General features: G+C 42.0%; 1 protein-coding gene across 3 annotated transcripts in view; it reads left to right on the top strand.

Annotated features, from left to right (window-relative positions):
- The first annotated feature begins 6695 nt into the window (after window positions 1-6695).
- Window positions 6696-26423, top strand: part of CCZ1 (CCZ1 homolog, vacuolar protein trafficking and biogenesis associated) — a 45388-nt gene continuing 25660 nt past the window's right edge. The window contains exons 1-11 of one of the 3 annotated variants that reach the window (XM_064296028.1): window positions 6696-6834; window positions 7730-7827; window positions 7921-8014; window positions 8274-8351; window positions 8746-8793; window positions 9859-9942; window positions 11690-11865; window positions 15507-15588; window positions 17502-17546; window positions 18255-18316; window positions 18609-18720. In XM_064296028.1, the coding sequence (XP_064152098.1) occupies window positions 6721-6834; window positions 7730-7827; window positions 7921-8014; window positions 8274-8351; window positions 8746-8793; window positions 9859-9942; window positions 11690-11865; window positions 15507-15588; window positions 17502-17546; window positions 18255-18316; window positions 18609-18720 (993 nt within the window). In that variant the 5' untranslated portion in view covers window positions 6696-6720. The remainder of the gene's footprint in view (window positions 6835-7729; window positions 7828-7920; window positions 8015-8273; window positions 8352-8745; window positions 8794-9858; window positions 9943-11689; window positions 11866-15506; window positions 15589-17501; window positions 17547-18254; window positions 18317-18608; window positions 18721-26423) is intronic. The other 2 variants (XM_064296027.1, XM_003416522.4) reach the window with 2 other exon arrangements.

Genomic DNA, 26423 nt, shown 5'->3' with positions numbered 1-26423 from the left:
CAAAGTAGGATGTAGAACGTTTTCTTTATAAACTATGCTATGCCAATTGAGCTAGATGTTCCCCGAGACTGTGGTCCCCACATAGGCTGCAACCTTTTTGAAAGCAGATCACCAGGCCTTTCTTCTGCAGGGCTGCTGTGTGGATTTGAACCACCAACCTTTCTATTCACAGTCAAATGCAAATCATTTGCACCAACCAAAAATACCAAACTAAACCCAATGCTGTCAAGTCAATTCCGACTCACAGCGACCCCATAGGACAGAGTGGAACTGCCCCATAGACTTTTCAAGGAGCACCTGGTAGATTCGAACTGTTGAACTTTTGGTTAGCAGCCATAGCTCTTAACCACTATACCGCCAGGGTTTCCAAAACTGGAAAAGCTCTTTAAAAAATCATAACAATCCAGGAAATGGATTAATACGCATAGAAACAACTTTATTTTCATGATTCTCTTCTCTATTTTTGCCTACTTTGCAGATGACCACCGACCCACCTCAAGAGAACATGCTTTCAGCAGCGGAATGATGCATATTCCTGACTTTGAAACAAGGGCCTAGATTTCATCAGTGATTGTAGGGCTGGGGAACTAGGCCCCTCTTATTTTTCTTATTGCTTATAAACTAAGGCTGTAACCGCGGCTCTATGTAGACTATTTTTCTTAATTATAATTTCACCTTACAGTTTGGCATGTTGTTTTTTGCCATCGAGTTGGCTCTGACTCATGGTGGCAACCCTGTGTATAAGAGACGGAAATGTTGCCTGGCCCTGTGCCGTCTTCACTATCATCAGTGTGCTCAAGTCCACTGTTGCGGCCACTGTGTGTTTTGAGTGCCTTCCAGCCTAGGGGGCTCGTCTTCCAGCACTGTACTGAACAATATTCTATTGTGATCCGTAGCACTTTCATGGGCTAATTTTTGGAAGTAGATAGCCAGGCCTTTCTTCCCAGTAGGTCTTAGTCTAGAAGCGCCTCTGGAACCTATTAACCAAGTTTTCAAAATACCGGTAGCATAGCTTCCAGCATCATAGCAACACGCAAGCGACCACAATATGACAAACTGACAGCTGGGTGGTGGGTAGTTTGGCATGGTAGTTTATAATTTAATGAAATGTGATTTTAAAGCTAGCTTTGCAAGTATGCTTAATTGTTGAGACTAATAAAAATTATTAGACTACTTCAAATATGTCTACTATTTTGCTTCAGCATCTGCACATTAGAAGCCCTGGTGGCTCAGTGACTAAAGTGCTCAGTTGCTAACCAAAAGGTTGGCGAATTGCACCTACCAGTTGCTCTGTGGGAGAAAGATGTGGCAGTCTGCTTCCATAAAGTTTATGGGCAGTCCGCTTCCGTAAAGATTACAGTCTTGGAAATCTTATGGGGCAGTTCTACTCTGTCCTTTAGGGTTACTTTGAGTTGGAATCAACTTGACAGCAACATCTGCACATTATGAAATGTTTATAAGATTTGTAAATATGAGAGTCTTCAAAGTAGTCCTTTCCAGCTCAAAAAAAAAAAAAGTGTAGCAAAACAGTGAAGACATGAAATGCTTGTCCATTTGTTCAGGTTTACAAGCGACGTAGTTAATTCTGTGCAATGACTGCAGCTTAATGTTGTATAATGATTCTTTAGGAATTTAATATCAAGCAAAAAGTTATCTGCGATCTCTTCTGCTACCGTTAAAGTGAGGTGTCACATTGCAGACACTTAAGACGACAGATGAAATTGGAATCACCAGGGCAGTTTCCACCTGGCCTGTTAATTTATTCACCGGAAAGACTATCATTTACTCAACGTTTTAACTGTTTTCAAAAAGTCACCTTTTTTTGGTAGTGAGTAGATTTTGACATTTTTTTTCCTAAGGGGTGCTACAATGAATGTAAATGGGTGCACACCTTACATTTTTTTTTAATTATAAATTATTTCAAACATACAGATGAGAAGTCAGAGCAGCATAACCAACACCTGTGAACTACTGCCTCCCTTCACCAAATCTTGGCTTTGTCTGGGTGGTGGCTTTGCAACACGTCAGCTTGCTAAGGCTGTAGGCATCCACTCGGAGGGCCACAAGGGACATTGTGCCTGAGATATAGAGGGTGGCAGTGAAGCAGCAGCTGTAGTATTTTATGCTCAGGAGGTCTGCGCTGGGTGGTGGTCACTCACCTGTTGGCTCGCCTGGTCCCACCTATTGACATGGGATCCTCCTTGAGCTCGCCAACTCCACGTGTCTCCCTTTATGACTAAGGGTGCCAGCTTTTCCTGGAGGACGCCCACATCATCAATGCTGGGGACACTAAGAGTTTGTCCACATGGGTTCCAGCTTGTCCTCACTGTCCCCCACTTTATATCCATCTTCCCTTTCTGACTTCCTGCCCTGCAGACGTCAAACTTCATTGTCAGATGTGAAAGCAACAGCCTTAGAGACTGTTCAACCAGTGCTGGCAGGGACATAATACCTGTAATTTATTCATATGTATTACATAACACATAATTGCATAGTACTCTGACTTACATACATAAGGACTAAGATGTGTCTGACCCAATCCATGGTGTTTTCAATTGCCTCATATGCATGCGAAAGCTGGACAATGAATAAGGAAGACAGAAGAATTGATGCCTTTGAATTGTGGTGTTGGCGAAGAATATTGAACATACCATGGACTGCCAGGAGAACGAACAAATCTGTCTTGGAAGAAGTACAGCCAGAATGCTCCTTAGAAGCAAGGATAGCAAGACCGCATCTCACATACTTTGGACATGTTATCAGGAGAGACCAGTCCCTGGAGAAGGACATCATGCTTGGTAAAGTAGAGGGTCAGTGAAAAAGAGGAAGACCCCAAAGCCAACTCTTCAGACAAAGATTAGACTGGACTGTAAGACATAAAATGATACTCATGAAGAGAGTGCTTCTTAGCTCAAGTAGATATATGAGACTATATGGGCAGCTCCTGTCTGGGGGCAAGATGAGAAGGTAAAAAAGGACAGGAGCTGGTTGAATGGACACAGGAAATCTGGGGTGGAAAGGAGGAGCGTGCTGTCAATTTATAGGGGGAGCAACTAGGGTCACATAACAATGTGTGTATAAATTTTTGTATGAAAAACTAACTTGAACTGTAAACTTTCATTTAAAGCACAATAAAAAGAAAAAGAGGAAGGCCCTCAATGAGATGGATTGACACAATGGCTGCAACAATGAGCTCAAGCATAATAATGATCATGAAGACGGCGCAGGACTGGGCAGCGTTTCGTTCTGTTGTACATAGGGTCACTATGACTTGGACCTGATTCAACAGCACCTAACCAAAAAAATACATAAAAATCACATTAGTTATATGTTTACATATGTATATGGAGCCCTGATGGCACAGTGGTTAAGAGCTAGGACTGCAACCAAAAGATCGGCGGTTCGAGTCCAGCAGGTACTACTCAGAAACCCTGTGGGGCAGTCCTACTCTGTCCTACAGGGTCACTATGAGTCGGAATCGACTTGACAGCAATGGGTTTGGGTTCTTCTATGTTATATACACATATACATACACACACACACACATATGTATATGTAGATACGTTTTTGTTAGCTGCCATTGAGCCAGCCCCCAACTCATGACAACCCCATGTACAACGGAATGAAATGCTGCCCAATCCTACACCATCCCCATGATTGGTAGGGATCGGGCCATTGTGATCCACAGGGTCTTCACTGGCTGATTTTTGGAAGTAGATCACCAGGCCTTTCTTCCTACTCCATCTTAGTCTGAAGGCCCACTGAAACCTGTCCAGCAGCCTAGCAACACACAAGCCCCCACTGACAGATGGGTAAGGGCTGTGCATGAGGTACATCAGCCGGGGATCTCACCCAAGTCTCTCGAGTAGAAGGCAAGAATGCTACCGAACTACCGCTGCCCCTGTATACATTTATAGAGGTACGTATACAGTGAAGCCTGTAAGAACCAGCACTTGACAGGACCCCCTTGTTTTTCTGGGTCTCACAAGTTTTCTACCTTTGACAGGATGCAGTTTTACCACTTTTCTTTCACTCCTTTTAGTGGAAAATAGCTTTCCCTCTCTGACAGTTTCCAGCCTTACACAAGTTTCAGCTTCTGCAGGTCTGACTATGTGTTCTAGTGATTCTGCATCTCTGGTTGAACCTAGTAGAACTTGCTTCAGATTTTAAAATTGTTAATAAAAAGAATCATACCTTTTTAAAGACTTTTTACAGGTCCTTATGTGACCACAGGAGGTGATGGAGATCAAGGACAATTTTAACTGCAGGAGGCAGATGACCCCTCATGATGAAGGTCACCTCTGAAGGACAGAGTCTCTGGCCTGCACATAAGAGAGAAAAGATGGGTTATTAATGCACTGGTTTGTTGTTTCTGCAAACAATGCAGAATGAAGTGGGCCTTTGTACAGATGGCCTTCTTGTTGTGTGCTATCTCGTTGATTCTGAGGTATGGCCACTCTACAGAGCTGAGCAGAACTGCCCCACAGGGTTTCCTGGGCTGTAATCATTTTTTTCACCCCCTTCTTATTGTACTTTAGATGAAGGTTTACAGAGCAAATTAGCAGTGCGTCCGCCCAGGCCACAGCAACCTCTTCCTTGCCCTGCCTTTGTTGCCTCTCAGGTCTGACTTTCTCTCATTACTTCTGTGCTCCTTTTGGTACACAAGTAAAACATTTGCTGCTTCCTGCACTAAGCAGGGGTTACCGCCTAGACAATTGTGAGGCTATGACCACAGTTGCTGCATCATGCTTGACACAGAGGGGAACTCTACAAGGCTGTCACCTCCCCCAAGTCCACTGGGAAGCAAGGCACACATCTCTTCTACTCTGAGATCTCTAAACTTGTCTGGGTGTCTATCATCACTACCATACCTGCCTCACACCCACACACACCCTAGGACTAGGCTAGGAGAAGGGGAGCGTTCATCAATGTCTAAGCTTCCTTGCTTGGTTTGCTTTTGAAACCTATAAACATCTTCTTTGATTTCTCATTTTGATTTTGTTTTTGTATCATCCATTCCCTGTGGCAATTAATGCAACTGATTAAATGGGGGGGGGGGGAGACAAGCATATAAGGAAATAGAAGTGCAGGAGAGAAATCTTGACTGATACCTTAAAATGTTATCTCATTTATACAGTATTTTGTACTTTACAAAGTGCTTTCATTTATATCATCTAATTTAATATCTGCAATAACCCTTTGAGGTGGGTATTAACCTCATCTTACAGAGGAAGCAATCGAGGTAAAAACCGGTTAAGAGATTGGCCAAAGGTCATACAACTATAAACAACTAAGCCAGAGCTTAAATTTAGGTTTTCCAACCTAAGTCCTGGGCTCTTTCTCCTAGTCTTCTAGAAGCATTTGCCCTGAGACAAAGGAAAGAATTCTTGAACCTGAAGTTTTCAAACTATATTCCCCCAAGTCCCAGGGTTCTATGCAGGTGTTCTGTGTTCCAAAGGGAGATGAGCATGGTAGGTAGCTCCTGGGGTAAGGCCAGGGGAAGGTACTCTTGGCCCTCAGTACTACCACCTGGGCCCTCATTCGACCTGTGTCCATTTTATGTATTCAAAATTCCGTACAACTTTTTTGGGTAGAGGGGCAGAAAGGCGGGATAGTTACCTTCAGGGTTTTGGGAAATTATTGCTTTAATTTCAAAACATGTATTTCTAAGGAAGAATTTTCATGCACCAGAGCAAGCAAGTTCAGGTCTTTCAGAAGGAAGAAGGCAATCATTTGTTGAATAATGATTTAAGTGCCAGACACATCATTAATTGTCCCACTTAATTCTTACAGCAAAATTCCCCCTAGGCAGGCATTTACTACCAGTCATTTTACAAATAAGAGATAGAGACTGGAGAGAGGCTAGGTAATTGGCCCAAGGTCCCACAGCTAATGGTGACAGAGCTAGGATATGCACCCAGACCTGTCTCATGTTCAAATTCCACAGCATCGCCTCCCTAAAGGTCTGTTCCTAAGCTGAAACAATGACAGACGAGGCAACCAGGGTCTTCTTGAGTTTGACGAATCGACCGGCTGCAAGGGCTTGAAGTCCAAATAACAAAAGTAAAGAGCCGTTCTAGGATGTCACCATTCCCACTACTCAAAAGCAAGTGAAATCCCTAAAGCCGGAAAGGTGCACCAAGGCCCAGTAATTGGCACCCGCTTCAGCCACACACGGCTCCTCACAGAGGCAAGCGCCTGCACACTAACGTGGACTCTTTCTATTCGCGACCAAAGAACTAGGGGAAGGGGCACACCCCGTCGGTTTGGTCCAGAGGGTAGCCTGAAGTCTCTAGAACAGGAATCAAGAAACATCTAAATGCCCAGGGGGACCCACAGGTGATGCAAATGAGGGCGAGTCTTCCAACGCAGGTGCTTAGTTAGCGCCTTCTGGCTTCCTTGTACCAAAAAGCTATACCCGCTTCCATTTCTCTTTAAACACGCAGCCCTCGTGTTTAGTCATAACAGAAATCTGGGAGCAAACAAAAAAGATCTCCTCTCTCCCCTAACTCTTACAAAAACACCACAACAGAGGAAACAGATGGGAATCAACCACACCGGGGTGCCAGGAGAGGACGCTGTGCTCTTGGTCCTTCTTCCGGGCTGGCCATGACCACTTCCGGAGCGACGGTGCGCGAGGCGGAAGTGCAGGCTCCTCGCGGCTGCTGGTTCTGGGCGGGCGGAGGGAGGCTCTCGAGGCGGGGGCCGGGCCGGGCCGGGATGGCGGCAGCGGCGGCCGGGGCCGCGGCCTGGGCGGCCCAGGAGAAGCAGTTTCCGCCGGCGCTGCTGAGCTTCTTCATCTACAACCCGCGCTTCGGGCCGCGAGAAGGAGAGGTGCGTCGGCTTGCCGCTGAAGAGGGCCCGGGGGGCGAGAGAGCCGGCGGGACAGCGCCGGTCCGGGGGAGCGGCTGGGTGGTGCATGGGAGGCGGCCCCCGACTGGAGTGCTCGCGAGCAGCACCTGTCATGCTGCCCTCCGTGGGCGGCGTTTACCGAGCTCCCGCTTGGTGCCAGCTGTGGCGCTGGGGATACGCCTGGAACCAGAAGACACCGGGGGATAAAGGCTTAGTGTATTGAATAAAGGTTTATCAGGTTAACCTCTCCCGACGGGTTGAGTCTCTTTGCACAGGTGCTGGTCATTCAGGTTGAGCTTGTGTCTTTGTTACTGGAAGTCCCTGAGTAGAAAGGAGCGTCGAGCAGGAGTGGCGGATTGTAGCCTTAAAGTAATGCAAGCTTGAAGGACCCTCGAAAAGTTTTTTTTTTCCCCCCGTCCAGATTAATAAGTAAAGTCTAGGAGTTGTGGTTTTTTGTATTGCCTTGTTTTGGTTTTTTGAAGTCGGGACGATTTCTTCCCCAAAGGATGTCCGGAGCTGTTTTGTTGGCAGCAAAGCACGGTCCTTTTGAAGGCTGTCAGTTCAAATGCCTGTGAACTTGCTGGATTTAATTTGCAGGGAGGTGTAGGTCTAAGCACGTGTGCGTACGATGTTTCTTCTTCTTCCCTTTTTTTTTTTACACGGGCTGGTGTATTACACATTAGCCTGAGAGAAAAAATTTAAAGATTGAATTTTCAGAAAAATTGGCTAGTGTTACTCGAATGAAATGGGACTTACATACCGAATGTCCCAATACCCGTTCGGGCTGGTGGGTAGTATTTATACAATAATTTCTGAAAACAGCGTTTTCAATGGCTGTGCTGCTTATGTTAATGTCCTTCTGTTTTTTATACTTTAGGAGGAAAATAAAATTTTGTTTTATCATCCAAATGAAGTAGAAAAGAATGAAAAAATCAGGAATGTTGGATTATGTGAAGCTATTGTACAGTTTACAAGGTAATGCCTTTAAATGTGCTTTTGTAGAGCTGAGTGAATTCTTAAAATCTATCCTGGAGAATTGTCCCTAATATAGTCTTTTAATCTTTTTAGGACCTTTAGTCCCTCAAAACCTGCAAAATCTTTACATACGCAGAAGAATAGACAGTTCTTCAACGAACCAGAAGAAAATTTCTGGATGGTCATGGTAATTCCATATTCAGTGTATCTTTCTGAAGTTGTTTACTATTAGAATTTAGAAAAGTCCTCTGGCTATGGCATAAAAATAGGCTTACAGTAAAGTTGGCTGTGATTTTAAAACCAAGTTCATATTCATTGCATTTTTTTCTTGGGGGCTGTTTTAAGAAATCGTTTCTAGTATTACAACATGTTCAAGTTTTGTTTAATAGGGGAAAATTAAAATTATATAAGCCAGTCATGTAATTTCAGCATATCAAACTTCGTAGGTTGTTCGGAATCCTATAATTGAAAAGCAAAGTAAAGATGGAAAACCAGTTGTTGAATACCAAGAAGAAGAGTTGTTGGTAATGTGTTATTTTTTCATTCCTGTTTTTAGAAAAAATGTAGCACTAAATATGTTGAGTGACTTAACTAGAGTTAAACAAGATCACCCTGGCAAAAGTTTCTCAGGGTACATAGCAAAGTTTTGAGTTTATTTGCATTGTGTAACTTGTTAAAACGTATACATACAGTATCACACTAATACCTACTACTGATCACCTATGTTCAAAGCCTTCCTGAAATGAGGATTCCTGAGTCACAAATATAAATACCCTTTCAGCACAACTATTATAGGCCCAAGTTTATAAGCATTAATTGCTTTGCCAAGAGTAGACCTTTGCTGTACAATATACTTTGTTTTTTTTTTTTCCCTTCGTCCATTGAATTAAGACCTGTACTATGTTTTTGTGTTTATAGGACAAGGTTTATAGTTCAGTGCTACAACAGTGCTACAGCATGTACAAGGTGAGTGTGACATTCTTTTTAAAGTGAGAGTCTAACAGATACAAGCTTGTGGCTGCAACAGTGAACTCAAACAGCAAAGATTGTGAGGTTTGCGCAGTGTTTCGTTCTTTTGTATACAGGATCGCTGAGTCGGAACCGACTCGATGGCACCTAACAACAATTTACAAGCTCAGGGGTCTTTTAAAAATAATTCTCTGATGACTGCCAAGTGAGTACGTGTTTGTCTTAGGGGAAATAGTGGGACTCTGAAAACAGGTATTCAGGTTTATGCGTACATTAATTGGTAATTACTTATCAAACTGCCTTTTCTGTTCCGGACTTTGTACTAGGTGCTGTATCCCCACTGGTGAGCAGTATGATTGCAGATACTTTTATAATTTACAAAATATGGTGATATCATTTATGTAAAGTGAAACTTAGATGTGAGTGGAGATTAAAAAAAAAAGGCCAGGACAATTAGGTTGTTTCATAAAAATAACATCACCTAACAACGTACTTAGTTTTTTGAAATTTATTTTATAATTCATGATTTTGTACGTAAGCATTATATATTTAAAAAGAACTGGAGCGTTAAATCAGCTGAATTAATCTAAAAGGAAAAGGACTTCTCCTGTTGGAAAATTGAAGGGCGTCAGGAATTGACTTATATAATCTTTTACACCATTAGCTTTTTTTCTAAGTGACCTTTTTTTTATTATGGAGTCCCTCGGTGGTGCAGTGGTTCATGCACTTGTTAGCTAACTAAAAAGTTGGAGGTTTGAGTCTACCAAGAGGAACCTTGGAAGAAAGGCCTGGCAGCCTACTTATTAAAAAGCAGCCATTGAAAACTCACAGTTCTACTCTGACATACATGGGGTTACCATGAGTTGGAATCAACGTGACAACTGGTGTGTGTGTGTTTTAGTAAAGTTGATAACACTAAACAAAGGAAATTTGGAGAATACAGACACACAGAAGAAACAAATCAGATAATTTTCTGTGGTTTGCGTTTTACATTGGAGTTATATTGCATATGCATATTTGTGTTCTGTTTAACTTTTTAAGCATTTTTCTTTACACCTTTAGCTTTTTAATGGTACCTTTCTGAAAGCCATGGAAGACGGAGGTGTCAAGCTCCTAAAAGAAAGATTAGAGAAATTCTTCCACCGGGTAAGTATTTTGAATTTCATTTATAATTTTAGTAGTATGCAAACAGATCTTTAGAGATAAATAGATAAAAGTTTGTTTCTCAGATACCAAAACCTAGAATTTGAAAGTGGCAAAGAGCCTAAGACAGAGCGTGGCAAAAACAAAACCTGTTGCCATCGAGTCAATTCCAACACATAGTGACCCAACAGGACAGAGTACAACTGCCTTATTGAGTTTCCAAGGCTGTAATCTTTATGGAAGCAGACTGCCATATCTTTCTCCCGAGGAGCAGCTGGTGGATTTGAACTGCTGACCTTTTGGCTAGCAGCTGAGTGATCAACCACTAGGCCGCCAGGGCTCCTTGACAAAACAGACCAGTAAAGAAAGTCATTAGGTTTGAATTGTTGAGGCTGTCTTCAAAACTTTTGTGTATAATCAGAGCATCGTCCTCTTTCTACATGGCTCCTTAAAGAGTCTTGGAGACGTCTTTTGATTTTATTCTTGTTCTGCATTTGTCTGAACGTGTGGGCTCACTCAAAAGCCATCTACCTTTCTGTGGATTGGTTCCCTCTCATTCTAATTAGCAAAATTTATACTCTTTCCTGAGTGGTACATTCTTAAGGGCTGAGTGTTAACTGGTATAATCTATATCGACTGTAAGTAAAAGTTTTTGACAATGACAGACATTGTTATTAGTGTGATTTGTCCCAGGTGAATAAATGACTGTCCCTCAATAGTTGCCATTTTCTCTTGCGTTGTAAATTGGATTTTGCGTATCTTGCCCTGGACCCATTGTATCCGATGCCATTGAGTCGGTTTCTACTCACAGCAACCCTAGACCCTAGAGGACAGGAAGCAGACTGCTCCATCTTTCTTCCCTGGGGTGGCTGTGGGTTTCAATCACCAACCTTTCAGTCAGCAGCCAAGTGCCACCAGGACTCCCTCCTCTCGTCAAATTCAATTTATCTTGGAGGGATAATCTCAAATTATTTTCCCTCTAAAACACCTTTGGTGTCTTTTTTTTTTTTGTTCTCTTATTGTTAGGCATTAGTAACACTTTTTGTTAGTTTCTTCACTTTAATGACCATAAGTGTTCGCTCTCATACTGTTTCCTAATTCCCTGTTCTTATCCTCATTACTCTCCTCCCTGTGAACAAACTGTTCTTGCACTGTAGTCAGGACTTCGTGTCCTCACCACATGGCCTTTCTACCTGATTTTGGTAGAAAATGGTGCCGCCTGTCTATGACGTTACCATGTGGATTCCTAAATGACCAATCTAGTTTGAAACAGGTCAAACTAACATAAGGAATTAAATACTTTAAAAAAGATAAAACGCAATACTCAATAAACATAAATAGTTTTGTTTGAAGGAGCCCTCGTTACATAGTAGTTAAGCACTTGGCTGTTAATTGAAAGGTCAGCAGCTGAAACACATTAGTGGCTCTGTAGGAGAAAAGACATGACAGTCTGCTTCCGTAAAGGTTACAGCCTTGAAAGCCCTATGGGCCGGTTCTACTCTGTCCTGTAGGGTCGCTGTGAGTGGAAATTGACTCGACGGCATGCAACGACAACAGTAGTTTTGAGTTTTATGTTTTGAAATTGGTACTGATTTCACATCTGCTTGTTGGTCTTATCAGTTAGTGCTGTTAGTCAGTACGGAGTTGTACCGTAAGTGTTAATCTAACAGGATTAATTATTTTCAGTTATCCAAGAGCAGGGCCGTCAATGTACTGTGAGTAACTGTTGTGCTTTGTGTTTTCCCTGCAGTATCTGCAAACACTGCATTTGCAGTCATGTGACCTACTTGACATTTTTGGTGGAATCAGCTTCTTCCCATTGGATAAAATGACTTATTTGAAAATCCAGTCCTTTATTAATAGAGTGGAGGAAAGCTTGAATATAGTCAAATACACTGCCTTTCTCTATAACGATCAGCTCATCTGGTAGGTGCACCCCACTTTGGCGTGTAAAGAAGAAAGTCTCTTAGGATGATAAAAACAGCAATGGTGGATTGGCAGCATGTTGCCAAATAGGAACTCATAGCAAGGGGCATGGGTGGGAAGCATCTTTACAGATATTATCAAAATAAAGCAATGGCTATATAAACCCAAACCAGGGTACTTTTGACTAAAATTAGGGTTGAAAATTGGTTTTATGAAAGCATCAGGTAAGATTTATAAATTGTATTTTTATGTTGGCGGTTTTCCAAGTGCAGAAATCAATAATTTTTCATGCTTTTTATTTAAAAATATCCAAGAAATCAAAAGGGAATTGCCCCTGTCACAGAACTATGTTTGAGTCCTTTAGTGGAACAAAAACATAATTTCTTCGAAGAAAGTGTTGATGGTCAAGAAGCAAAGGTAAACTTCAGTGAAACCTGTGAGAGCCAGAACTTGACAGGACCACCTTGTTTTTCTGGGTCTCACATTTTCCGCCTTTGACAGAGTGCCGTCTTTATTACCTTTCTTTCTCATTTTAGTGGAAGATATCTGAGTTTGCCTTCTCTGACAGGTTTCCCTTACACAGGTTCCAGGTTTTGCAGGTTTTATTGTATTACCAAATGTCCTCAGCCACCTAAGACCAAACTCTGGGAAAACCACGTGAGTGTGCTAAGACGGCAGCTGCCCAGAGGATCGATCCTGAAGAAAGCGTGTCCCTCTGTGCTCTTTCCTGGTGGCTGAGAGGTGCTGTGTGAGACGAGCTGCAGAGGTCCAGGCTCCTGGTAGCACTTCTGCTAAGAGAAGTTCTTGAATGAAAGTACTGTGCGTCTGTACCAGCACCAGCGGTGGCGTACCTTAGTGCATTGCAGACTGCTGACTCCGCCGTTCACGGCTGGCCACTTTGGAGTTGCTGTTTCACTTAGAGTACGTGTGGATCTTGGAGTAGAATCAACAGAAGTCCACTTAGTGCTGAAATAAAAACAGTTCCCAGAGTAACAGACAAAGCAAAAAGAAAAGTCAGTCTCGACGAAGTAGTAGTGTCTTATTATGCAGATAAAAGACTCGGTGTGTGATGTAAGTGGAAGGAAAGTTTTTCGTTTTTGTAAAAGGAAAGATTACTTACTGTGCTTGAGAGACTTGGAGACCGTCTGAACTTCCCAGCATGAGTGTGCTGTTTCCTGTTTGATAGCAACCATTGATGGAACCCTGAATTATCTGGGCCTGTCAGTGCAGGGTTTTGCTTGCATTATGTGTTTATGTTTTGTTTCTTGCACTAAGCAAGGAATTCTGTTTCAGTTTTTTTTTTAACTTTTTATTTTGAGATCATTGAAGATTCACAGGCCATTGTAAGAAATTTTCAGTGGTAGCAGCTTGTATAACGATAATAATCGCATTGTGTTTTTTAGGGGAGGGCATAAGAATGGAGGGTGACAGATAAAGTGAGAGAGTCGCTGTGGTCAGAGCGAATGGGGATTTTACAACAGGCAAAGTGGGAATTGGCCTCCTTGGTATTTTGTACTCTGAACACCTGGCTTCAACTGCTTTTTTTTTTTTCCACTCTGAAAATTGACACTGAAATATTTAATGCTTAGCAGGTCTTACACAAGGAGCCTAGGTGGCACAGTGATTAAGTGGCTGGCTACTAACTGAATGGTTGGTGATGAGAACCGACTTAGTGGCTCTGCAGGAGAAAGACCTGACAATCTGCTCCTGTAAAAATTACAGCCTAGAAAACCTTATGGGACAGTTCTACTCTATCACACGGGGCCGCTACGAGTCGAAAGTCGACTCAATGACACCTAACAACAGGTCTTTAGTGGTATAAAGCCCTAAGTACAGTGTACGTGGTAAACAGTAAGTGTTGTCTTTCATTTCCTTTTCTAGCTTTCTCCCCATGTCCTGTGGTCCAGAGCAGTGGTGTCCCACAGCAGTACAATGCAAGCCACACACGTAATTTTAAATTTCCTAGTAGACATGTTAAACTAAAAAGAAACAGGTGAAATTAATTTTAATAATGTAGTATTTTACCCAGTGTATCTAAAATATTACTTCAGTTTGTAAGCAACATAAAAAAATTATTAAGCTGTTTTATTCTTTTTTTTGTGCTAAATCTTTGAAATCCTGTGTGTATTTTACACTCACTTCGACTAGCCACATTTCAAATGCTCAGCAGCCACAATTCCTGATAGCTGCTGTTACTGCACATGGAAGAAACCCTAGAATACAAATTGCCCAGCCCATTCATTCTTCATATCTTGCCTTCTACTTATCATCCCCCTCCCTCAGTCCTTCTTATTTATGTCTTAAAAGGAAAATAGCATGCAAAACCTGTTTTGTTTTTGTTTCCATCTGTGTCTTCTCTCATCTCCATTATTTCAGCAAAAGTTCGAATTGGCAGTTCAGTTGGCCTGGTTGTCTGCCTTGTATTTCCACAGTTGATATTACTGTAGGAGAGAGTGTTTAAGGTGTTGAACCACTTCTCGTCTTTTGGCATTGCCTTTGGACCCAGAACTTCTCTTTCTACTTAGCAGAAAACAAAAGAAACCTGCTTAAGGGTATTAAAAAACAAAAACAGAACCTGTTGCTGTTGAGTGGATTCTGGCTCACAGTGGCCCTGTAGGACAGGGTAGGACTGCCCCATAGGGTCTCTAAGGCTGTGATCTTTACAGAAGCAGACTGCCACATCTTTCTACCCCAGAGCAGCTGGTGGGTTTGAACCTCTGGCCTTCTGGTTAGCAGCTGAGTGCTTAACCATTGTATCACCAGTGCTGCTTCTTAAGCGTATTGGGCCCCCTTATAGTTTTAGTTTGGACAAGACATTATGAAAATGGAATCTGGAAAGAAGAGATGTAGTACAGTATAGGAAGAGAAAAAGGTGAGACCAGAAAGTTGGAAGCCTGGGAAAGTCCAGCGTTTATTTGCCAACACAGGCCAGACTTTATCTAACCTATACTGAGAAAAGAAGAGAGTGCCTCTGGAAGAAAGTGTAAAGGTCTGATTTATATAAAGTTAGATTTTCTTCCAGAATTTTCTCTATTATCTTGAATGGAAAAAACCCAGATACGAACTCATTGTTTAAAACCTGATTACGAATAGAGTCTGATGCCGGTAGTTCTCAGTACCTTTTCCACATGCTACTTGTTCTTTTCTCATTTTAGATTAGATGGTTTGCCCAAAAGCTGCTTTCTTCCTCTCTCCTTTTGCTGACACTGAAGTCCAGAGAATTAAAATCGACATACATTTCTGAGACATAGCAGGATCAAGTTCCATGCCTAGAGCATACCAGTATTTTTCCAGCGTGCAAGATGAAAGAATGCGGCGTTAACTGTAGAACCCAGAAAGCTCAGAGAAATCTTCTATCTGAAATGAGCATTGTGGTTTTTAATGCTTCCTAAATAATCTTAAGAATCAAACCTGTTGTGACTTTTTATTTAAAATGGTATGTAAAATAAAGGACTGCATCAGAGTAGCCTCTGGCAGATCAGGATAAAGTTCTAGTACCGAGACTGAAGTCTCATTCATCCTGTCCTTGAACTCCCATTCAAGGAAAGAGCTTATTGATATAATGATGAACTTTATCACAGAGCGATAGAAAGAGAGAGGACCAATTCCAAATATTTAACCATCCTTTTCTGCTGTTTCAGGAGTGGATTAGAACAAGATGACATGAGAATTTTATACAAATACCTCACCACATCTCTATTTCCAAGGCACATTGAACCTGAGGTATGATTGGGTACTAAAAGATAGCTATGTGTGTATATAATGTACATATGTTTATGTGTGTGTATTGGGGGAGGGAGGGGATGGAGTGACATGGTAATGGGTGGAGTATTTGTGATTTGTATTTTATGTCAGTAGTGTGATATCTAGAGGAGGCCTGGTGGCGCAGTGATTAAGTGCTTGGCTGCTAACCAAAAGATCAGTGGCTCGAACCCACCACCTGTTTCACATGAGAAGGATGTAGCTGGTTCCATAAAGATTTACAGACGTTGAAATCCCATGGGGCAGCTGTACTCCGTCCTATAGGGTCACTATGAGGTAGAGTCAACTTGACAGCAGTGAGTTAGATGGATGAAAACTACTTACGATAAACTAAGTAAAGTAAAATTCAGGGTTGTATAGACACTGAGTTGGAATCTACGCAATGGCAGTAGGTTTGGTTTAGTGTGGTATTTAGGGAGCCCTGGTGGTGCACTGGTTAAATGCTTGACTCCTAACTGAAAGTTTGTTGGTTTGAACCCACCCAGTGTTTTCGAGGGAGAAAAGACCTGGCCGTCTGCTTCCGTAATGGTAAAGCCTAGAAAAGCCTATGGGCAGTTCTGCTCAGTCACATGGGGCTGCTATGTGTTGAAATTGATGCAACAGCACACAACAGCAACAGTGCAGTGTGCTGTTTAATGATATTTAGTTACATACCAGTTAGTAGCGCAGAAAACCACATTTGTCAGCTCTTCTTCAGTTTGTTACATTCAAATGCAATACCAAAGGTATGTTTTTTTGGACGAGGTATTTGTTGAGTTGGAGAAAAAAGCTGGGTTCTTAGGTTCTGGGAACTTTGAAAATTCAGGGATCTTTGATAAAACAGGTTAATCCTATAGTCTTTTCATCAACAAATACAAGCTCCAATTTTTAGTAAATGTCATGTTGGCCTGCGTAGCTTTTCCACTCTGCTCCTAAATTTCCCATCTTCTGCAGAGAACTTTAAATAGTATTGCAGCATCCTTTCCAAAGAATCTTTTTGGAGCTTTAATTAGGTTGGAAATGAGAAGTGTTCGTAGCCCATAAAAATCACTGTTTTGGCTCACATGCACGCCTTCGTTCTAATTTCGAAGGGCACATATTAAAACAATAGGAAATATCTCGCATAGATACTGACAGCAAGGTTTTGAAAAGGCTGTGCACGCATCATTCTTTTCTAGGCAGTTTGTTGTTGCTGAGAACATGTACAGCCAAACATACACTAATTCACCAGTTTCTTCGTGTACGATTCGGCGACATTGATTACAGCCTTCCAGTTGTGCAACCATTCTCACCCTCCTTATTTGCTTTCTAGGCAGCTTTAACGCCATAGTTAACATTTCTTGATGCTGCCGTATGCCAGACACTGTCCTAAATGCCAGTCTCATCGCATCCTGACAACAACCCGGAGGGTTGGGTACCTTTAGCTCCATCTTACCCAAGGGCATCTTACCCGAGAACTCCCAGCTAGTGAGTGGCAGAGCCAGGACTTGATCCTGGGATCTGCCTCTGATGCTAAAACAACTACTTATTGCCACACCCGTTGGTCATGTTTTGTGTGGACACCATCCAGAAGGCTCACTTCAGAAGGCTTTTCAGTGTGAGGCAGTGCTGGTGCCCCAATAGCAGACTCCACTGGCCACTTTATTGTGTACCTGCAGGCTTAGGCTTATAGAATCAGAAGCCACACATAGAAGTGGCAGTGTGGATATGAAAGGCAGACTACGGGTTTTTTCCACTGGATTTATTACGTTTCTGAATTTTTCTTTTGAGGTTGTAAGCTAAAGTTTTATACAGACTAGAAGAGCATTAATGATTTTTAGAAGAATAACACGTTCTAGCTAATGTAACTGTTAGATTTGGATTTTTTTTTCCATTTCCTGTGCGTGTTGACCAAGAGCCCTGGTGGAGGAATGGTTAAGCACTTGGCTGCTAACCGAAAGGTTGGTGGTTGGAATCCAGCTCTTGGGAGAAAGACCTGGTGACCTGTAAAGATTAACAGCCAAGAAAACCTATGGGGCAGTTCTCCTCTATTACGTGGGGTCACTATGAGTCAAAAATCGACTTGATGGCACCAAATGAGAACAACATGCTCAGTGACATAGTTTGTCTTCCAGCAAAAGAAACTGGGAATGTGTCACCAGTGTGATTCAATGAGGGGGCGTGATGTAACGGTTAGAGCAGGGCCTCTGACCTCAGACAGGCCTGGGTCTGGGTCCTGGCGCTGCCACTTAGGAGCTGTGCATGTTGGTTAACTACGAACTTCAGCTTAGTTTCCATATCTAGAAAATGGGAGTACATTCCTCCTTGGGGTGATGTGAGGTGAAATTAAGTAATTTATGTCCCGTGCTTAGCACATTGCCTCCAGATGTGAGCCACGTGGGGAGCTTCAGTCACTGTTAAAAAAGGAGCTAAATTGTACGTGGGGTTTAGAGCAGGATGAAGTTACGTTGTGCTGGTTCTGATTAAAATCAGTGAATTCCTTATGTTCCCCTGTAATCCCCCCTCTACTTTTTTTGTGTGGGAGGGAGATGGGGGAGTTGATACAGAAATAGGGCCTGGGATCAGCGAGTAGACATGAATGCTGTTTTTCAAAGCTTCGAGAGTAAAAATCCTAATAAGTCACTTCTCAACATTAAATTTGTTCACAGTTGGCGGGTAGGGATTCGCCAGTAAGGGCAGAAATGCCAGGAAATCTTCAACACTACGGAAGGTAGGACTTCTGTTCTTTGATGTATAACGTTGGGTTTTAGTATCTTCTCTGGTAAATATAAAGTCACGGGCACTGAATTCTCTTTGTGCTATCTCATTGCAATAATCACAAAGGAAATTCTCTTGTTTCTGGGGAATTAAAACTTTTCATCATGTTCTGATTCGGTGTTTTGCAAGTGGCGTCTAGCTTCAAAAACAAAAAAACTGATGTATGTTAAATAGGAATGTATTCTGTTTCTTCCTGGGTGTGATTTACCTGATTGAATCAAGTCATCTCTGTGCTTACTTTTAAGGTTTCTTACTGGACCCTTGAACCTTAATGATCCAGAAGCCAAATGCAGATTCCCCAAAATTTTTGTAAATACAGATGACACTTACGAAGAGCTCCATTTAATTGTTTATAAGGTAACAACTGCTTTTCCGCCCAGCGTTACAGATTAGTACTGAAGTCGCTATTTCTTGCACGTGTACACACATCCATGAGTACAGACGCCAGCCTTCTCCGTGTCTCTTGGAAAAGGTGTTGAAAGTCCTAATTACTGTGAAGCTCAAAATGGGTGCCCTTCTGGAGTAGTACGTTTTATTTTCAGCTCCCTTCAAACAGTGTTATTAGTGGAACCATAACTGTCGAGGGCTGTAATTAGCAAACAGTTAAAGTCCTGCGTGCTCAGAAATCAAAGGCTGTCACAGGTTAGTGTCTGTTGATTAAATGCCTTCTGGACGTGGCCTTGGCCATACTTTGGTATCTTCTGCTTTTGCTCTGATTGTCAAGCTGTGAGCTCGCTAACTCTAAGGATAGGATTTGGTCTCTGCCAGGATAGTATATATATCTTAGGTTGGAATCTTTTTTCCAAAGACAGTTTTTGGTTTAAGAAAGAAGACTTGAGCACATGTGTTTGTCATCTTTCCCGCCTGGGACGACACTTAAATTTTAATTCATGAAGGTGTGAGAACTAATACTGTGAGAACAGGAAGGGGTGAACATCCAAGGGTGAGGGAGTCCTGCAGCTTTCTGGAAGAGGGAGAAGATGTAAGAGTGATGCCTGGGAGAGCAGAGCAGAGGAAGGTGCAGCTTAGGACACAAGTGGAGGGGGAGCATTAAGGCAAGAGCCATCTGCCCTGTGGAGCCCACAGAAGCTCCTGGCTTGGACACAGTCACCTCGGAAGTCAGGAGAGGGAAGTGACTGGGGAAAGAGGGAGGATAAGCAAATGTTGTACACAGACCCCTCTCCCTATCCTTAAGTCCTGGTGGTGCAGTGGTTAAGTGTTTGGCTGCTAACTAAAAGATCAATGGTTCAAACCCATCAGCCAGTCCGTGGGAAAAAGATGTGGCAGTCTGCTTCTGTGTGAAGACCACAGCCTTGAGAACCCTATGGAGCCGTTCTGCTCTGTCCTGTAGGATCACTATGAGTTGGAATCGACTCGATGGCAACAGGTTTGGTTTGTTTTTTTTTTCCCATCCTTGTACACGGTCAGGCCTGCAATGGCACAGCTATACTTGGGTGAAAACTGAGGTTTTTTGTTTTTTTTTTTTTGTAGTAAAAAATATATAACACAGCATTTGCCATTTCACCATTTTTTACACGTACAGTTCAGTTCAGTGACACCAGTTACATTAATCATGTTGTGCAACTATCAGCCAATATCGCTCGTCAGTTTTCCATCATCATTAACAGATACTCAGTTCTTCCTAAACAGTGTTGTCCCCCCACCCCCGCACCCCCACAGCCACTAATAAACTTTGGTCTCTATACATCTGCCTCTTCTACATATTTTGTGCAAGTGGGATCATACGGTATTCTTTTATGATTGACTTACTTCTCTCAGCATATGTTCTCAAGGTAAATGAGGGCCTTTAAAAAAATATTTCTTGTATTTTTGGTGAAAATACACAGAGCAAATCACTCACCCATTCATCAACTTGTGCATGTACATTTCAGTCACATTGGTTACGTTCTTCACATGGTGTCAGCAGTCTTGCTTTCTCTACTCTGATTGTTCCACACGTTTACCCTAGACTCACTGCCTCCCTCAACTTTTCACTGTGCTTTAGAGTTATAGTGGTCAATTTAATCTCATATATATCATCTTTTAAAAGAGTGCAGCACTCAAGGCATATGTTCTTTAGTAGTTGAGCTAAACTATTTTGTTTAAAGATGGCTTCAGGGCATGGTTTTGTTTGAAAGTTTGAGTATCAGGGCAGTAGATTTTGGGGTTAATCCAGTCTCAGTGAGCCCAGTAAGCCTGGCATGTTTAAGAATTTGAAATTCTATTCCGCCTTTTTCTCCCTTTTGATCAGACAAAACATTCCAAGGGTTTAAAAGGAAGCAGGGGCAAAGGCCAAACCTCACTTTGGGTGAAGTGAATCCTGTACTGTACCCTAGTATACTGTTCACAAAGGAACCCTGGTGGTGCAGTGGTTAAGCACTTGGCTGCTAACTGAAAAGCTGGCAGTTCGAACCTACTAGCCACTCCATAGGAGAAGAGACTTGGTGATCTGTTGCCGTAAAGATTTCAGCCTAGAAAACCCTATGGCCTGTTCCACTCCGTCTTAACGGAGTTGACTCAGTGGTACACAACAGCAACAGATACTCATAATCATCAGCACATCAACTTTAGAACATTCTGATCTCCCCAGAAGGAAACCTTATACCCATTAGCCATCTCTGCCTGTCCCTCTCCCCCCAGTCCCTGGCGACTGATCTACTTTTTGTCTCTATATAGGTTTGTCTATTATGGACGTTTCATATAAATGCAGTCATGCAATATGTTATCTTTTGCGATTGGCTTCTTTCACTTAGCATGTTTTCCAGGTTCTTCAGTGTTGAAGTATTTTCTCAATACTTCATTACTGTTTATGGATTAATATTCTGTTATGTGAATATGTTTTTATTTATTCATTGATTAGTTGATGAACATCTGGGTCGTTTCTTCTTTTTGGCTATTAAGAATAATGTTGCTATTGACTCTAAAAAAAAAACTGCAGGCTGATCTCTCTCTCATTTTATTGTGCTTTAGGTGAAATTGCAGCTCAAGTTACTTTCTCATTCAAAAATTTACACACATGCTGTTTTGTGACATTGGTTGCAATCTCCACAATGTAACAGCCTTTGCACCCCAGGTTCCCTGTGAGGTCGGTATCTCTTATGAGTATAAATGCAAAAATCCAACAAATTACTAGCAAGCAGAATCCAGCAGCATATTAAAGGAGTTATACACCATGACCAAATGGATTTTTTCCAGGAATACAGGGATGGTTCAACATTAGAAAATCAGACACCACATCAATAGAACAAAGGATAAGAACCACATGATCATCTCTATGGATGTAGAAAAACCATTTGATAAAACCGAACACCCTTTCTTGAAAGAAAACCCTGAAGAAGATTGGAATAGAAGGAAAATTCCTCAGTATGATTCAGGGCATATATGAAAAGCCAGTAGCCAACAATATACGTAATGGAGAAAGACTGAGAACTTTTCCCTTGGAAGTGGGAACAAGACAAGGGTGCCCGCTCTTACCACGTCTATTCAATATCACGTTAGTAATTCTAGCCGGAGCAATAAGACAAGAAAAAGGTATCCAGATTGGAAAAGCAGTAGTTACCTTTATCTGCAGAAGATATGATCCTATATACAAAAAATCCCAGAGAGCCTACAAGAAAACTTCTAGAGCTAATAGAGAAATTTAGCAAAGTCGCAGGGTCCAAGGTCAGCAAAGAAAAATCACTTAGGTTTCTGTATACTAGCAGTGAGAAATCTGAAAGTGAAACAATTCCACTTAAAATAGCATTTAAGAATAAAATACGTAGGAATAAATATAACCAGGGTGTGAAAGACTTATGCAATGAAAACTATAAAACATCGCTGAAAGAGATTAAAGAAGACGTAAATAAATGGAAAGATGTTCCACCTTCATGGATTGGAAAACTTAATGTTAAGATGTCCATACTACCCAAAGCAATCTATAGATTCAGTACCATCCTGATCAAAATTTGAACAGTCTTCTTTACAGAAGTAGAAAAACCAATCCTTGACTTTATATGGCATGGCAAGAGGCCACAGATAGGTAAAGAAGTGTTGAAAGAGAAGAACAAAGTAGGAGAACTTATACTTCCTGAATTTAAAACATACTGTACAGCTGTGGTAATCAAAACAGCCTGTTACTGGTATAATGATAGACACATAGACCAATGGAATAGAATCGAGAGTCCAGAAGTAAACCCACAAGTCTATAGTCAACTGATATTTGACAAGAATGCTAAGTCCATTTGATGGGGGAAGAAGAGTCTCTTCAATAAATAACCCCCCCACCCAAAAAAAATCCGTTGCAGTAGAGTCAATACGGACTCATAGCAACCCTATGGGACAGAGTAGAGCCACCCCATACAGTTTCCAAGGAACGCCTGATGGATTTGAACTGGTGACTTTTTGGTTAGCAGCCATAGCACTTAGTCACTGTGCCACCAGGGTTTCCTTCAATAAATGGTCTGGGAAGATTTGCTTTCCACAGGCAGAAGAATGAAACAGGATCCATGCCTCACACCATACACAAAACCAAATTCAAAATGGATTAAGGACTTAAAGGTACACACTAAAACAATAATTTTCTGCTGTCTGGCCCAGCTTTTAACAGTGTATTATCTAACATAACAAAAGCACAAACAGCAAAGGACAAAATAAATAAATGGGACCTCGTAAAAATTAAAAACTTCTGTTCATCAAAAGACTTTACCAAAAAAGTGAGAAGACAGGCTACCAACTGGGAGGGTATCTTTAGAAGCTATATATCCAACAAGAATCTAATAACCAAAATACATATAAAACTTTGACAACTTAAAAAGACAAACAGCCTAATCATAAAATGGGCAAAGGACTTAAATAAACATTTCACCAAAGAATATTCAAATGGCCACCAAACACATGAAAAGATGCTCAGCATCATTAGCCATCAGAGATATAAATTTCATCATTAGCCATCAGAGATACCATTTCACTCCCACTAAGGGGCTGTGGTCGTGTGGTGGTGAAGTGCTTGGCCGCTAACCAAAAGATCAGCAGTTCATATCCACCAGCTGCTCCTTGGAAACGCTATGGGGGCAGTTCTCCTCTGTCCTGTGAGTCGGAACCAACTTCACAGTATCTAACAACAACAACAACAGGATGGCTAAGGTTAAAATAACAAATATTGGCGAAGTTGTGGGGAAACTGGAACCCTTATCCATTGCTGGTGGGAATACAAAATGGTACAGCCCTTGTGGAAAATAATGTGGCTGTTTCTAAACCATATGACCCAACAATTCCTCTCCTAGGCGTGTATCCAAAAGACTTGAAAGCAGAGACTCAAAAAGACTTGTATATCAGTGCTCATTGCAGCACTATGCACAGTACCCAATAAGTGAAAACAACCTAAATGCCCGTGAACAGATGAATGGATAAACAAGATGTGGTAAGACATACAATGGAATACTATTTTAGCCAGCAGGAGAAATGAAGTCTTGATACGTGCTACAGTATGGATGGAACTTGAAGACATTATGCTGAGCAAAATCAAAATAAGCCCATCACAAAAGGAAAAATATTGTATGACCTCACTTATATAAAAAGACAAGAAAAGGCAGATGTGTAGAGACCAAAGTTTAGTCATATTTATTTATTCTGCCAGGAGCAGAAGGGAGGGAGAAAGGGGGGTTGACAGTGATGGAAAAATTGCATTCATTAAGAGTATTGCACAGCGAGTTGTCATAATTGCTGTCAGTAAGTTGTACACCTGTAAAAAGATGAATTGGCAAGAGTTATGTGATAAATATCTTTGGGTTCTCTAGAGAAGCAAAACCAGTAAAACACATGACTATATAGAGAGATTTATATCAAGGAAACGGTTCATGCAGTCGTAGAGGCTGAAACATCCCAAGCCTATGTATCAGGATACAGGCTTCTCAATTTACACAGCTGCAGAAGCTGGCGAACCCGAGATTGGCAGGTTGGAGAGCGGGACTCCCGCCCTCAGGCTGTGAAGATGGAGGAATTCCAAGATCTGTAGATTAAGCTGATAGCTCAAGTCCCAAGACCTGGAGGTCAGACGAACAGGAGACAGTGCAGGATCCAGAGTGAGCAAAAAAGCCAGAACATCTGCTTATATTTGGATGCAGGCCACACCCCCAAGGAAGCTCCCTTACAACTGATCGACTGCTCACAGCAGATTGAGTCATGGGGGAGTGATTACATATAAAGACTGAGAATCATGGCCCAGCCAAGCTGACACACAGTCTTAACCATCACAATATATTTACAACAACAACAAAAAGAGCAGCTGAGGCTGCTTATGTACACCCAGACACCTCATGGGATTTGGTTCCTTGGTTTGGAGGTTTAAGGTCGTGGCTTCATGGGACAGCCCAGTTAATTGGCCTAATAACGTGTTTAGCGCTTCTGTCCTACCTCCTAATCCATTGCGTAATGCCTGGAGTCTTAAAAGCTTGCAGGTGGCCTTCCAAGACACTACAATTGATCTCTATTCACTTGGAGACCATTTGTTGTGCAACAGAGGAAGAAGGAGGGTCAGGAATAGGAGCAGGATATGGAATGTGTGGCTAACTGCCTCCATGAACAACTGCCTCTTGCCATGAGACCAGAAGAATTAGATAGTGCTCAGCTAGCATTACTGAACAGTTTGGTCAAAGATTCTGTAGAAGAATCCTGATCAAAGGGGAAAATGCAGAACGTAACTTCAAATTCTCATGGACTCCAGACTTCCTAGAGCTGGGAAGGCTGACTGAAACTGTTGCCCTGAGGTAATCTTCAAACCTTAAACCAAAAATATCCCTGAAGTCTTCTTAAAACCAAACTAATAGTTTAGCTTAACTAGTAAAGAACACCTGCCTTGAACATTATGCTCAAGAAGAGACCAGTAGTTGTATCTTAGATGGCAGCTGACAAGCTTTTAAGACCCCAGACGCTATTCACCAGGGTAGGGTGCAGAACATTGTCTTTATGAACTATGTTGTGCCAGTTGACATAGATGTCCCCTGAGTCTGTGGTCCTTCACCTTTGAGTCTAGGAACTTCGTCCCTTGAGGTGTTGGGTTATGTCTAAGAAGTTTTCATGACTGTGCCCCTTGTGTGCTCTATTGTGTATGTTATATTTACATGCAGCACCTACAATTACGTATGTGGAAATATCCGCAACCAAACCTGTATCTGCAGGTGGACATGCTCCCTTACACCCTCCCGCACCTCTTCAGTATACCTATCTATGTATCCATTTGTAAATTATTATTTTTTGCTAAATAGGAGTTGCTTATTAAGGCTTGTAGTCGCCTAGAGGACAGTTGTTTGATGCTGCCTGTTACTGCACATGGCAATAAAAGCTCAGAGAAGGTGGCATCGGAGACCATGGAGAATGGCTCCCGAGCCCTGTCTCTGGTGCAGTGGGCACGTGCAGACATGGGGTGCTGGAGTACCAGGCAGGAGCACCGCTGCCGTGCACAAACCCTGGCTCAGCAGTGGCAGGTTTTTCAGTGGCTTCCTCAAGCCACAAAAACATGACAGCGTATCAGTCCTGAAAGAGTTTCGTTGTATGTTTTTTGCCCTTTATTTTTTTTTTTTACCCATTCAACAGGAAAAAAAAAAAATCAGACCTACACAGTGAAAGTGACGCAGGAGCATCGTGGCCCCTTTTGTATGCCCAGCATGCCATAAAGCTCAGCATTACTGGTATGAAACTTAAATACCTGAGGCTTAAGTGAAGAGAAAAGGAAATTAAGATGGCCTGTAAAGATGGCCTGTAAAAACTACCACCACCTCAGCACTGAGCCAGAGCTAGAGCGGTTTCCAGAACCTCAGCACATCAAGTCACATCGTTGTTCATCTGTGGACAACAGAGCCACTGGGGGCTTGGTCATGTGCAGACCAAGGAACGGCTGGCATTCCCGAGAAAACACCACAGTTTTCTCCAAGTTTGAGAAATTAAAATTCGATTTGCCTTTTAGTCTAGTAGGCAAAGGGGCTCATTAGCCTTTAAGACAGATACCAACAGATAATAAAAATGGCAACCCAGAAGGTTCTCATCAACCTTCTGACTTCAGTATTTAAGGGAAGTATTTTAGC

The sequence above is a fragment of the Loxodonta africana genome, chromosome 12, assembly GCF_030014295.1.
Source record: "Loxodonta africana isolate mLoxAfr1 chromosome 12, mLoxAfr1.hap2, whole genome shotgun sequence".
Taxonomy (NCBI): Eukaryota; Metazoa; Chordata; class Mammalia; order Proboscidea; family Elephantidae; genus Loxodonta; species Loxodonta africana.
Note: the sequence above shows the minus strand (reverse complement) of the source record. Positions and strands in the feature narration are given on the sequence as shown.